The following is a 14,561-nucleotide window of genomic DNA, read 5'->3' as shown; positions in this document are numbered from 1 at the left end:
TGTTTTTGTAGACCTATTAGAGGTAAAAATGGTGTTATGTTCAAAGTACAGAACTATAGAGGTATTCTATGGAGTAAAAGGAACAAACGTGGTGAAACTGATAAAAAAATATGTATTTACAAAGTAACATTGTGAGCTGTGGAAGAGTTCGGTACTACGCTCAACTCTTATTTAGCATCTCTGAACATAACATATACAGTCAGGTCCATAAATATTGGGACATCGACACAATTCTAATCTTTTTGGTTCTATACACCACTACAATGGATTTGAAATGAAACAAACAAGATGTGCTTTAACTGCAGACTTTCAGCTTTAATTTGAGGGTATTTACATCCAAATCAGGTGAATGATGTAGGAATTACAACAGTTTGTATATGTGCCTCCCACTTTTTAAGGGACCAAAAGTAATGGGACAGTTGGCTGCTCAGCTGTTACATCGCCAGGTGTGTGTTATTCCCTCATTATCCCATTTATAAGGAGCATATAAAAGGTCCAGAGTTCATTTCAAGTGTGCTATTTGCATTTGAAATCTGTTGCTGTCAACTCTCAATATGAGATCCAAAGAGCTGTCACTATCAGTGAAGCAAGCCATCAGTAGGTTGAAAAAACAAATCCATCAGAGAGATAGCAAAAACATTAGGTGTGGCCAAATCAACTGTTTGGAACATCCTTAAAAAGAAAGAACGCACCGGTGGGCTTAGCAACACCAAGGTTAAAACGAGGTGAAGAATTTTGGCTAAGGATTAGGTTTGAGGCTGGGTTAGGATATGGGTGAAAAAAGAGGGCTGAAAAGTTGAGTTGGGTTGAGAATTGGGGCTGAGGTTCAGGGTTGGGTAGGGTTAGGACTGATTGAGGGATTAGGGTCAAGGGTTAGATTAGGGTTTTGTTTAGAGTTGGTTGGGTTATTGTTGGGTTGTGATTGGAGCTACATGCTTGTTTTGAGTTATAATTAGGTTTGGGTTTTCTTTATCCATTTTTTTTTGATCATTCAGCAGTGTCCAAAGTGAAGGAGAATACAGGTTCTCTGGCTTAAAGGTTGGACTGGATAATTCTGCATTACTTATTGGTCTGCTCTGTTTTCAATCATCAATGTCAATAGTAAAGGCTCTATGTAGAGTATCTCTTATGGAGCAGCAAGTCCCCTGGTTCCATATTTTTCCAACAAGGAAATAAATGTAAGGATTAATCGCACTGTTAACTATCATCCAATATTCGATAGGAATAAATGCTTTGACTGGTACTAAATTTGTTGGCACCAGCCTGCAGAATGACAAAAGACGTATAGTATTTAACGGCAAAACAGATAACGTGAACATAATAGCAGCCACAATGATAATGATGTAGAGTTTCGGTGGGTACCGTTGCCGGAAGGTCGTCTTTATTTTAATGAGCAGGATGGAAGTGGAAATGACCGTAAGCGGTAGGCAGATCCCAACAGCTAAAGTGAAATCCATCACACCAATAGCCACACACTTTAATGTCTTATCATCTGGAGGATTAGGTCCGCAAACAAAGTTATCAAGAAGACTTTCCAGACCTGCAAGGGCCCACGCAAAGCAGCACATAATGGTGGACAGATTTCGAGGGCGGTGAACAGTATTCCAAATGGGGAACAGGGCCGAAATACATCTTTCCGTGCTGATGGCTGTGAGGAGATACATCCCAGTATAGATCATGGCGTAATACAATACAGTCAAGGATAAAGTAAAAGATTTTATCTCATTATTACTAGTGTTCGAAATGATATTGGCTATCAAAGTTATGATAGCGACTGTTTCCAAGATGGCGTCAGCCAATGACAAATTCATAATGTAGACTGTATATTTGTTCCTCTGGATCTTGAAACCAAGGTACGAAAACACGATAAGGTTTCCCACCAAGCCAATAACAGAAAAAACCAGAAAAACTGCATATAGTATCATCATTCCATTTTTCTCTTGTCTTACAGAGTCTTGTTCCGAGGTATGATTTTGGTTGCTGGCTTTTAAGCTGGTGGTGATCATGTTTATTCCTTTTACGGGTGACCTCATCAAATGTCGTGTTGTCTTTGTCTTCCACCTGCGTTAAATACAACAAATGATACATGATTTACCAAATACATTTTTTTCATTACTAATACAACTTTGATAACACCCCCTGTGACATCACGTCCGATGCCCGTTCAATTGCAGAGAACGTATTGATTAATGGACTGGTAATTGATGTTCATCCGTTTTGCCCTCCACCTTGGAATCTTGTAAAGATTGATTTTATGATTACAACTTTGTAAAGATTGATTTTAATTAATTAATTAATTAATTAAACAAGACGTACTTTACCATGCGGGCTCTTCCTTCATATGTTTGTGCCTGAAAACACCCCAGGAAGGATCGCACCCAGGAGTTGGCGTTTTCATCACCCCGCTCACCATACTAAGCCTACCTGACCCGCAATACAGTACTGCTTGGGGGTCCATTGGATCAGGTGAGTTCAACCATAAGGGGGGGTGGGGGTTGTGGATCCCGTATGCACCTGTTTACAGCAGCATCTGTTTTTTTTTTAGCACAGCAGCACTTTTCAAAGGAACTTATCAACTGAGAACTGATATATGTTTATGTGCACGTCTTTTTTGGACTTTCACTAGTCACATGCTTAATATTGATTTGCACTATTTCTAGCACAGCAGCGCCTGTGGAAGGCACCTGTGAAAGGAACCTTCCAACTAGAAGTTTATACATATTTGCACTTGTTTTTTAAGTTTTCGCTGGCTACATGCTTGATATATATATATATTTTTTTTTTTTTTGGAATATAGTTACATAGTTACATAGTAGGTGAGGTTGAAAAAAGACACAAGTCCATCAAGTCCAACCTATGTGTGTGATTATGTGTCAGTATTACATTACATATCCCTGTATGTTGCGGTCATTCAGGTGATTATCTAATAGTTTCTTGAAGCTATCAATGCTCCCCGCTGAGACCACCGCCTGTGGAAGGGAATTCCACATCCTTGCCGCTCTTACAGTAAAGAACCCTCTACGTAGTTTAAGCTTAAACCTCTTTTCTTCTAATTGTAATGAGTGGCCACGAGTCTTATTAAACTCTCTTCAGCGAAAAAGTTTTATCCCTATTGTGGGGTCACCAGTACAGTATTTGTAAATTGAAATCATATCCCCTCTCAAGCGTCTCTTCTCCAGAGAGAATAAGTTCAGTGCTCGCAACCTTTCCTCATAACTAAGATCCTCCAGACCCTTTATTAGCTTTGTTGCCCTTCTTTGTACTCGCTCCATTTCCAGTACGTCCCTCCTGAGGACTGGTGCCCAGAACTGGACAGCATACTCCAGGTGCGGCCGGACCAGAGTCTTGTAGAGCGGGAGAATTATCGTTTTATCTCTGGAGTTGATCCCCTTTTAATGCCAATATTCTGTTTGCTTTATTAGCAGCAGCTTGGCATTGCATGCCATTGCTGAGCCTATCATCTACTAGGACCCCCAGGTCCTTTTCCATCCTAGATTCCCCCAGAGGTTCTCCCCCCAGTGTATAGATTGCATTCATATTTTTGCCACCCAAATGCATTATTTTAAATTTTTCTACATTGAACCTCATTTGCCATGTAGTCGCCCACCCCATTAATTTGTTCAGGTCTTTTTGCAAGATTTCCACATCCTGCGGAGAAGTTATTGCCCTGCTTAGCTTAGTATCGTCTGCAAATACAGAGGTTGAACTGTTTATCCCATCCTCCAGGTCGTTTATGAACAAATATATTTTGCACTTATATTTGTAAACACTACAGTTGCACATTATTGTATTTATTCAGGCTCTCAGCGCTGTGGTACTTATACCCTTTTTTCAATGTTTTGACTTATGTCATGTACATCGGCGGCAGGCCTAATCACTGATTAGTATCTTTAGCGCAGGGGATTGTTTTTTCTCAAGTTGTAAAACTAATTTTCTTTTGCAATTTTGTTACAATTAAACTTACAAACATCTGGCATAGCATTACCTTTATCCTATTTTAGCATAGTAAAACCTACATGTTTCCATGGCTATTTTAGTGATTTTTCTTATAGTATAGATATATGGAATATTGAATATTAGTGGTCGTCTAGAATTCGGAAGCTGGGCTTCCTCTATTCAAATGCCAAGTAACTTGTTTAATCCCGGACGAGCCCCCAAAGTTACTTAGCTTGGGTTATAGTTTGCGATTTCCATAACAAACAGGGCTCCATATCAAGAAGAAATAAGGAAAGCAGGCTCCATAACACTATTGCCCTGTACACACGGTCGGACTTTCCGATGGAATATGTGCGATAGGAGCTTGTTGTCGGAAATTCCGACCGTGTGTGGGCTCCATCGGACTTTTTCCATCGGAATTTCCGACACACAAAGTTTGAGAGCAGGCTATAAAATTTTTCGGAAACAAAATCCGATCCTTTAAATTCTGATTGTGTGTAGACAAATCCGACGGACAAAGTGCCACGCATGCTCAGAATAAATTAAGAGATGAAAGCAATTGGCTATTGCCCCGTTTATAGTCCCGTCGTACGTGTTTTACGTCAACGCGTTCGGAACGATTGGATTTTTCGACAACTTTGTGCGACTGTGTGTATGCAAGACAAGTTTGAGCCAACATCCGTCGGAAAAAATCCATGGATTTTGTTGTCGAAATGTCCGATCAATGTCCGACCGTGTGTACGGGGCATAAGAAAGGTCTGTGCCAGAGGAGACTTCACAAGACCAAAGAAGGGACCTAACTTGGGAATGACACTAGATCTACACTACGACAGAACCTGGTTTCCTACAATTGCTTGAGTAGCCTGGAGTTCTGTTTGTTACAATAATTTCAAACTAAAACTAAAGCTAAATAACTTTTTAGTGTAGCCCTATCGCGTTAATTGTCAATGCTCACTTGCTAGGAAGATTAGATAGCGTGTGCATGTGCGTTGTATGCATATTTGTAATACTTTCTATGTCTTGTATTGTTTTCCCACAATTGTAAGTACGTAGGTTGTATGTAGAGGATTTCTTATTCAGTAAAAGCACATTAATACACTACAGAGGTTTCTGCTTCCTTGCTTCAATGCAAAGAAACCTAAAAGATCTAAGAAAAACAGAATTAGGTTGCAGCTGATTTCTTTTGCGACTTTCAGGTAGTCCTAGGTTTTAAACAACTAATATTTCATCCCAAAATTGGTCTACAAAAAAAACTAAAAATAAAACCTCTCATATTGATCCTTAGTCAATATATTTTGTAACAAGTTTGGAGCTCTTTTAAGTTGCTACAGCCTTGCTTTGGTTCAATGTCTCAATATGGAATATCAGAGCCAAAGAGAGACAGGAAATTTGTATTGTCATAAAAAGTTTAGAAATGTGTCTATAAAAAGTTTAGAAATGTGTCTATGAAGGTTCTCATTTATACAGGTTATGGTACAGCTCTGCCTTTCTCAGCCTATTCAACACAGAGGAAATGTTGAACTAACCTTCCGGTCTCAGGTAACCCCTGCTAAAAAATACTATTGTCAGGGCTGGGCTCAGCCCTTCCTTCTCTGAGCTGGCCGCTCAGCTGTCGGCTAATTGCCACCTCTCATCTCTCTCCACAGTTAACCAGCTGTTGTGGATCTGCTCGTCAGTCCCGCCTACTTAAAGATCTCCAGCTCACTTCATTCCTGCCTTCGCCTTCGTCACATTACAAGAAACCATCTCCTGCGTTCCTGTTTAAAGACTGGCTTTGCTGACATCCCTTCTGTTTCCTTATCCTGCTTGCTGTCCCTCTACTTGGATCCCTGACTTCTGGCCTGGCTGATTACCCAATCCGGTTACCGAAATCTGGCTTGGCTGATTACCCGATCCGGTTACTGAACTCTGGCTATGCTTTGACTATGCTTACTATATTTACCTTTTTATTTTTATTAATAAACAAGTGTGATTTTACTGTACTTCTCTCTCAGTCTGGTTCATGGTTTCTGACAACTATAACTACAACTCATGATACATTAGTGTGATGATCAGTGGGAAGAATGCTGCTTACACTTGTGGTCATTGTGAAGAATTTCCCCCTTAGAGATAGCTGGAAAAAAATGGTGTCAGTTGGAACTTATCTGAAAGGCAGAAACTGCTCATTGCTCAAGGAACCCCTAACAACCTCTGGAGGAACCCTACGGTTCCATTGAACCCTGGTTGAGAAACCCTGGTATAGCTCATAATACAGAAGTTGGCCACATTTAACTAGACTTGTTCTGTAATGTTGAAGATGTTTCACACCTTATCCAAAGGCACTTGTTTTTGTTCCAATGAGTGTCAGGAACCTTCCTCAGCATCTATAGTATAGCCACATGAGTAACTCAGCCACCTTCATCAAATCACCATGGAATGTGCCATGGCAGATGTTGCTTGTCCAAGGGCAGAATGGGGGATCAGCAATGGCAGCCTTATACGTGATGTCATAAGAGTTCTGCTTAAAGCTCAGCCTAATCCCTGACCTTCATCCTTCATCAAAAAATAGCCCATAACTTGACCCAAACCTCTTATTCTCAACTCAACTGTTGAATGTAACCATAGACCTCAGGTTCGGCTATAATCCCAACATAAAATAATGAAAATTTTATATCAGTACCAGCCCTGGTAATAAAAGAACTGACAATATGATCCCCAAAATATCATAAAATAGCACCAGTAATGCTCTCAGACTGAAAATATCAAAATGTAAAACATATGTGAATTAGCCATGTAACCAAAGGAGTGGGATGGTAGTGAATTCACTGACCAAGCATGGCCCTAGACCAAATGTGGCTATGACCATATTTGGTCAGTGATGTCAGCACATCCCCTCCCCCCTGCATATAAACCTAATGACAACTCCATAGAGTTGTCATGTGTGGGCAACATTTTCTGTGATTGATGTTGGAGTTACAATACTGGATTCTTGTGAGTGAGTAGTAATACCATGTACCCCTTACTCATTTACAGAGGGGAATCCAGCTATCTTCCGGCCCTCATATCTTAAAGGGGGCTTCCAGATTCCGACAAGTCCCCCCCTGCATCCCCACAACCACTAGGCCAGGGCTGTAGGGAAGAGACCCATGTCCTCATCCACATGACCACCCCTTCTCCCATGTTGAGGGAATGTGGCCTTGTATAGTTTCTGGCCTGTCAGGCAGCATGCTCGGATGAGTCTACTATGGATATTGGGGGATGGGACCCTATGCCTGTTTTTCAGACTTAAAATCTAAACCAGATCCAAAGGGTCTAGTATGGATTTGGAGGAGTACCCTCATATCGTTATTTATTTATTTTTTTGCTTTTTCTGCCCAGGGTTCTCCCACTGTTAATTTTTTTTTTTTTAATATCCATATCTTTTGTTTAGAATGTTTATTTAGAGCACTCACGTCTGTGTTATTAATCGGAGCTCGATTGCCGATTTTATAGAGGAATATATCGTATATTCCTGTTTTGTGTCAGTTTCCATAGTGCTTGTGGGCATGTGTAGCCCACAAGCACTATCTTCCGGGTTCTGGTGCAACTGAGTGAACAGCATGCACCTCCCGCTCTCCCGCATGCGCCGTATGTAGGGCGCAGCGCCGTACACTTCTACCGTTGCCATCACAGTATCAATGATAATGACATCACAATATTTTATATGCTGACACCATTGTTTCGTAATACCATCTCACTACTACTTTACAACCCCAATAAAAACTTCTTTAACATGTGGACAGAACTCCAAACAGCTGAGGAGACACTCCGGGATTTTTACATCCTGAGGAAGCCAGTGTTAGATATACAGGGTTATTTTCAGTGCTGGCCGGGATGTTCAGAAGCGTCTTGCGCAAAACATCGACACTACTAAGACAGCTAAGCAAATTCTTCTTACTGTTCAGGCTGAAAAGGGGATCTGTGATTGGTGACCACCATTCTGAAGTCTCCTCCTGTATGTCCAATGTCAGCTCTTCTTAATTGGAAATGTCACAGGGGCGTACAGGGTCAGTCTCATTGGGAGTAAAGGGTCAGTGTCACAGGGGGTACAGGGTCAGTGTCACAGGGGGTACAGGGTCAGGGTCACAGGGGGTACAGGGTCAGGGTCACAGGGGCGTAGAGGGTCAGGGTCACAGGGGGTACAGGGTCAGTGTCACAGGGGGTACAGGGTCACAGGGTGTACAGGGTCAGAATCACAGGGGCATGGAGGGTCAGTGCCACAGGGGGTACAGGGTCAGGGTCAGGGTCACAGGGGCGTAGAGGGTCAGTGTCACAGAGTGTAAAGGGTCAGTGTCACAGGGGGTACAGGGTCATTGTCAAGGGGGCTTAGAGGGTCAGTGTCACAGAGCGTATAGGGTCAGTGTCAAAGGGGGTACAGGGTCACAGGGGGTACAGGGTCACAGGGGGTACAGGGTCAGCGTCGCAGGGGGTAAAGGGTCAGCGTCACAGGGGGTACAGGGTCAGGGACACAGGGGCGTAGAGGGTCAGTGTCACAGGGGGTACAGGGTCAGAGTCACAGGGGCATACAGGGTCAGGGTCACAGGGGGTACAGGGTTAGTGTCACAAGGGGGGTACAGGACCAGTGTCATAGGGGTACAGGGTCATTGTCACGGGGGCATAGAGGGTCAGTGTCACAGAGCGTATAGGGTCAGTGTCACAGGGGGTACAGGGTCACGGGGGGTACAGGGTCAGCGTCACAGGGGGTACAGGGTCAGGGACACAGGGGCGTAGAGGGTCAGGGTCACAGGGGTGTACAGGGTCAGGGTCACAGGGGCGTACAGGGTCAGGGTCATTGGGGCATACAGGGTCAGGGTCACAGGGGGTACAGGGTCAGGGTCACAGGGGGTACAGGGTCAGGGTCACAGGGGGTACAGGGTCAGTGTCACAGGGGTTACAAGGTCAGGGTTTAAAGGACCAAGGTCACAATGGGTACAAGTTTGGGGTCACAGGGGGTACAGAATCAGCATCACAGGTGGTACAGGGCCAAGGTCACAGGGGGTACAGGTTCATTGTCAACAGAAATCTATTCATTCCTTAATAATACCATGATAGATTTGTGTTATCTCCACAGGCACACAGATTTTCTATGTTTAAATTGCCTGAGCAGCCTCCCTAAAGGGGCCCCTTCCACCTTCAGGCCCCATAGCAGTCGAGTGGACTGAAATTTTTTTTTTTTTTTTTTTTTACTGATTCTCCTTCCCTACTTTTCATAATGCAAAATAAGCAAAAAATACAGATATTTATGTAACTTTTTTTTTAGTCTCAGCATAAGAACCCCGATCTTCAATCAGCTTATCCCATACCAGTAAATACAAGTATACAGCCCCACAGCCCCAATATTTCACTCAGGGTTTTTTTTCAGCAGGAACGCGGGGGAACGCAGTTCCGGCACCTCTGGCACTGAATGTATGTAATGGCTGGGGGGGTGCCGGAGGGTCTTTTCCTGGCTGCTGGAGGGGATCTATTGTTGCAGAGGGATCTATTGTTGCTGGGAAGGACCTACTATTGAGTGAGGAGTCTATTGATGCTGGCTGCTGGGAGACCTTTTGTTGCTGGGGTGGATCTATTATGCGGGGAGTAGGTATTGTTTTTGGCGGGAGGTCTATTGTTGCTGGGGGGATCTATTTTTTGTGGAGGGGTCTAGTGCTGCTGGCTGCAGGGAATCTATTTTACTGCTTTCCTTGTTATCATTAACAAAGTCCATACAAATTACATAGCACCACAAAATGATACTTGGTTCTGTATTTTCCTAAAGGGGTGATACTGGGAGGTGGGTAGGGGGTGGAACCAAGGGACAATGCTCGGAGGTGGGTAGGGGGTGAAACCAAGGGACAATGCTCAGAGGTGGGTAGGGGTGGAGAAAAGGGGTGATGTAAAGGGGGGAGTACCTGCACCTATTCTCTAAGAAAATAAGCCCTGATTTCACTATTCAATATTCACCCAAAAATATATATGTATACTGTATATATGAAATCAACTGTCCATTGGCCATGAATTATTTGTTTTCCTTAAAATGTGCCTCTTTAAAGTGGACCTGTACTTTTCCCACATTAAGTAATTTAAAAGGCGGGGACATTAAAGTGAACATGTCACTATAATAAAAATGAATAGGGTCACTTGCCACGTCACCTGTCACTAGATGCAGATTGTCACTTGCCACGTCATGTGCCACACGTTGCGGATTCTCACTTGCCGCTTCAGCGGTTACCAGATGCAGATTGTCACTTTCCACATCACCTTCTACACGTTGCGGATTGTCTCTTGCTGTGTCTCTTTCCTGCTAAGGTGGTCTCTTGCTGTGTCCCAGACTCAGGCAGCAGATTACCAGTCAGGCACCAGAGAGATGATGACATCTCTCTGCTTCCCGTGGCTGCCTGCACAGTGAGGACGGAACTGCACTGCAGGGATGCAGGGCAGGCCCCGGGCAGTGAGAGATTATGTCATCTCTCTGCTCCTCCGCCGCTGGCTCCCTGATTGGCCAGCTGTCCGCTCACCCAATAAAGCCGCCCAGCTGCTCGCCTGCACTCTCACCCGCCCACCGAGCCTCCCGCCCGCTCACCAACCGAGCCGTCTGCGGAGCCGCCTGCGGAGCTGCCCTCTCTCTCACCCATGGAGCAGCCTGCCTGCCCACTCACTCACCCGAATTCTCGGGAGGGGGGGGGCAACTGCCTTGTTGCCCCCCCCTGGATCCACCCCTGGTTTGACAAACTGTCTAAAGACATGGTTTGACCAGCTCCATAAAGACATGGTTTGACCACTTCTATAAAGACATGGTTTGACCAGCTCCATAAAGACATGGTTTTGGGAATATGTGCAGCGCTAATGTGAAACGGTCACTGTATAAACACAGGAACTATAAACAAATAAATTATTATTTCCAATAACTTGTGCGTGACTGAATATCACGCCTGACTATAGTGCAATAATCATATAAGAATCATGACCAAACTTAATGTGTCCATAATTGTGAAAAATAAGTACATAGTCCACAGGGTGAAAAATAAGTGTTGTGGTAGATCCAAAAAATCCTTATTGCATCGATGGTGCTGCCGATAGTGTTTGGGTACAGTGTGTTTGGTATCTCCACTTTTAAGTTTGGCTTAATGACTCTCACCGAAAAAGGACGAATAATTCTTCCCACATATGTTTTGCCGCAAGGGCAGGTGAGCAAATAAACAAGGTTCTTGGTAGCACATGTACCAAAATGTTTCATACAGTACCAACGATCAGTAACTGTAGATTTGAATTGTTGAGTTTTACATCTGCCTCGTGTGTTGTATTACATACATTGCATTTTTTGCATGGATAATAGCCGACTGGATTGTGAAAAAAAGGAGGCTCTGACGGGCGGATTGATAATATTAGGAGCGATCTTGCTCTGTAGAGATGGAACACCCCTGTATACCACCTTAGCTTGATCAGGCAACGGGGAGCCTAGAATGCGATCGCTTTTCTTTTTTTAATCCAGAAAAAAATTTTTTATTGAAAATTAAAAGCATACAATCCAGAGATCCACATACCATGTAGTTACATCAAGGTATACCACCCCCAGTTCCCTGAGAGCCATGCCTCAGATATGCAAGATAATATGACATTCAATTCACCTTTTAACCCCTTACATATAAAATACCCCACATTGACTCCAATACTTCTGCATTTAAATACTCACTCTAACAGATTATATTGTTGCGGGATCTCTCAGCCTGAGTTTAGTCTCATGAGTCTATCCATGACTAGGTCCTTTGGGGCCAATCCCGGAGTACCCAGCCACGGCTCCCACAATTTTTCAAACTTGGCGGCACAGCCTCTATGCTGGTATATGATTTTCTCCATCCTTAGCGTGGTGCCTACTGCTGTAATCCAATCCTTAACCGAAGGGGGCGATTCAGATTTCCAATGCATCATAATCAACTTACGGGCCATGAAAAGGGTCCTAGTAAGGGCTTCTCTAATATGTGGCTCCCACTCTAATTCGTCTAGCAAGTTCAGAATACACTGTCTAGGGTCCAGAGGAATCTGCACCCCAAACACGGCAGACAGAACCTCTATCACCCCCTTCCAATAGACATGCAGTTTGGGGCAGCGCCAAAGCATATGCAACAACTCGCCATGATCCCTTTTGCATCTAGTACACAGCGGGGTGGGCGCCAGTCCCATGGCATGCAGTCTGTGGGGCGTGTAATATACTCTCAGAAGTGTATATAGTTGAGTCAATCTTTGCGTCACATTCAGGGAACAAATAGCCACTGATTATAGGGCTTCCTCCCACTGATCATCATCCAGGGGCCCTATATCTGCTTCCCATTTTCTTTTAACTGTAAGGGGGTGTTTTGAGAGATATTGGCTAGATAATGTGCTGTAACACTGGGAGATAAATCCCTTGGAAACCTCTGCAGTTTTAAGTTGGGAAAGAATGGGATTAGGGTCCATATGCCACTCAGTGGTCCTAGACTGGACTATAAATGCATGTCTAAGTTGCATATAGTAGAACTGCATGTGTTGTGGTAGCCCGTATTTCTCTCTCAAGGTTTCAAAGGACAACAGTTTCCCATTGCTAATAACTTGAGCCAAGTAGAAAATGCCATACCTCTTTCACCTGTCCGAATGCTGCAATTTGGCCAGCTCAGGGTAGGCCTCGTTAGCCCAAATAGGGCTGAACTCATTGAAACCTGTGGCCCCTTGCAGATAACTGACTTTATTCCATACTTTCTGTATTAAACTGTATGTGGGAAAGCTTTTTTGGGGTTTACCAAAGGCCGATGCCTCAAGAGCAGTCGGGACTGATCGCCCACCCACTGCATGAAGCATAATACCTTCGGAGGCACCAGGGGATCTGTCGCCCAAGTCTCCCTCCATGATCATAGTACCTATCAGATGTTGCATCTGGGACGCCAAGTAGTATAACCATGGATTCGGGAGAGCAAGGCCACCGTCGTCTTTAGGGTGCTCCAGGTGCTCTAATTTTATCCTAGGGGGCTTATTTTTCCAAATTAGTTCACGGAATATGGTATTAACTATCCTAAAAGTCTTCAATGGGATCACTACTGGGGAATTGTGTAGCATGTATAACAGTTGGGGTATCAGAATCATTTTAATTAGATTCACTCTGCCCGCAACTGACATACACAGGGTGTTCCATGTCTTGACCCGTTGTCTAAACCTGGCCAAAAGTGGGGAAATGTTTAGATGGCCATATTCCCTAATTCGGGGTGTTACCCATATCCCCAGGTATTTAAAGGAAGTGGCAACGGGAATTTCTCCTACCCTCTCACCCTCTTGTACTGTGTTGCCATCTAGGGGCATCAAAGCAGATTTGGCCCAATTTATTTTCAGACCTGAAAATTCCCCAAACCGAATCACTGTGTCCATCGTGTTTCTCAGGGATTGCTCCATATCCCCCAGCAGTATCATTGTGTCATCCGCATAGAGCATCACTTTCTCCTGTCTATCTCCATAGCAGAAGCCTGTGATACCCCCAAGATTTCTAATCTTAATTGCCAGGGGTTCTATTGCCAGGGCAAACAACAGGGGGGACAAAGGGCACCCCTGCTGTGTGCCCCGGCCTAAAGTAAATGAAGGTGGCAATCTACCTGCCTCCCTTATAGCGGCCCGATGGCAGTGATATAGCAAGCGTACCCAAGTAATGTATGTAACCCCGAAGCCAAATCGCTTCAGCACCTCCCAGAGATAGGGCCATTCCACACTATGAAAGGCTTTCATGGTATCCAGTGACAGAAGAGCCCTGGATCCCATGTTATCAGTCTGTGTCTGCATGTTAAGGAATAGCCTTCTCAGGTTTATCGCCGTGGATTTATTTGGCATAAATCCCGCCTGATCTGGGTGTATAACTGAGGTGATCACCTTGTTTAGTCTAAGGGCTAGTACTTTGGCCAGGATTTTTATGTCTGACTGGAGTAACGATATCGGCCCGTAGGATGCTGGATCTACTCGATCCTTTCCCTGTTTTAAAATCAACACAATATGGGCTTGAGACATAGATGGTGGAAGGGCAGACTGGTCTCTGGCCGCGTTAAACATTGCCAATAGCTTTGGTAACAGTACTTCAGAGTAACTTTTGTATATTTCCATAGGGATACCATCTCCCCCGGGGGCCTTACAATTGGGAAACGCGGCCACAGCCACCTGCAGCTCCTCCAGGGACAGTGGGGAATCCAACTCCCGGCATTGTGACGCCGAAAGCTGCGGGAAAACAATGTCATCTAAATAATTACCCAACTTCCCCGGATCATGTATCGAGGTCGGGCAATATAGTGTTTCATAAAACTCAGCTAGTGTTTTTAATACTAAATCGGGAGATTGTACCAACTGTCCCCCCTTGGTCTTTATGGTTCAGATTACTGGAGATTTCTGTTCTGAGTTAGCAATTCTAGCCAGAAGGCGGCCCGTTGTCTCCCCCTCCTCAAAAAAGGCAGTCTTAGAAAAAAATCTTTTCTTTTCCGCCGAGGAGGCCAGGAGGTGCTCATAAGCAGATTGAGCTGCCTGCCAGGCCTCCCTTGCGGAATCAGTGGGATCCTGCACATATTTCTCCTCCAGGGAATGAACCTGCACCTCCAGTGTCTCCCTGAGAGTTTCAGAGCGCTGTTTAA

At 44.2% G+C, this 14,561-nt stretch overlaps 1 protein-coding gene across 1 annotated transcript; it reads right to left on the bottom strand.

The window, feature by feature from the left end:
* Positions 1-764: 764 nt before the first annotated feature.
* LOC141102373 (mas-related G-protein coupled receptor member H-like) lies at positions 765-2,058 on the bottom strand. Its single transcript, XM_073591326.1, has one exon. The coding sequence runs from the start codon at positions 2,031-2,033 to the stop codon at positions 1,083-1,085; it is 951 nt and encodes a 316-aa protein (XP_073447427.1). The 5' UTR covers positions 2,034-2,058; the 3' UTR covers positions 765-1,082.
* Between the last annotated feature and the right edge of the window lie 12,503 nt (positions 2,059-14,561).

This window comes from Aquarana catesbeiana, linkage group LG07, assembly GCF_042186555.1.
Source record: "Aquarana catesbeiana isolate 2022-GZ linkage group LG07, ASM4218655v1, whole genome shotgun sequence".
NCBI lineage: Eukaryota > Metazoa > Chordata > Amphibia > Anura > Ranidae > Aquarana > Aquarana catesbeiana.
This window is presented reverse-complemented; position numbering and strand designations above follow the sequence as displayed.

Coding starts and splice junctions, on each gene's coding strand:
- LOC141102373 (XM_073591326.1), bottom strand. CDS start 2,033: ATGAGGTCACCCGTAAAAGGAATAAACATGATCACCACCAGCTTAAAA.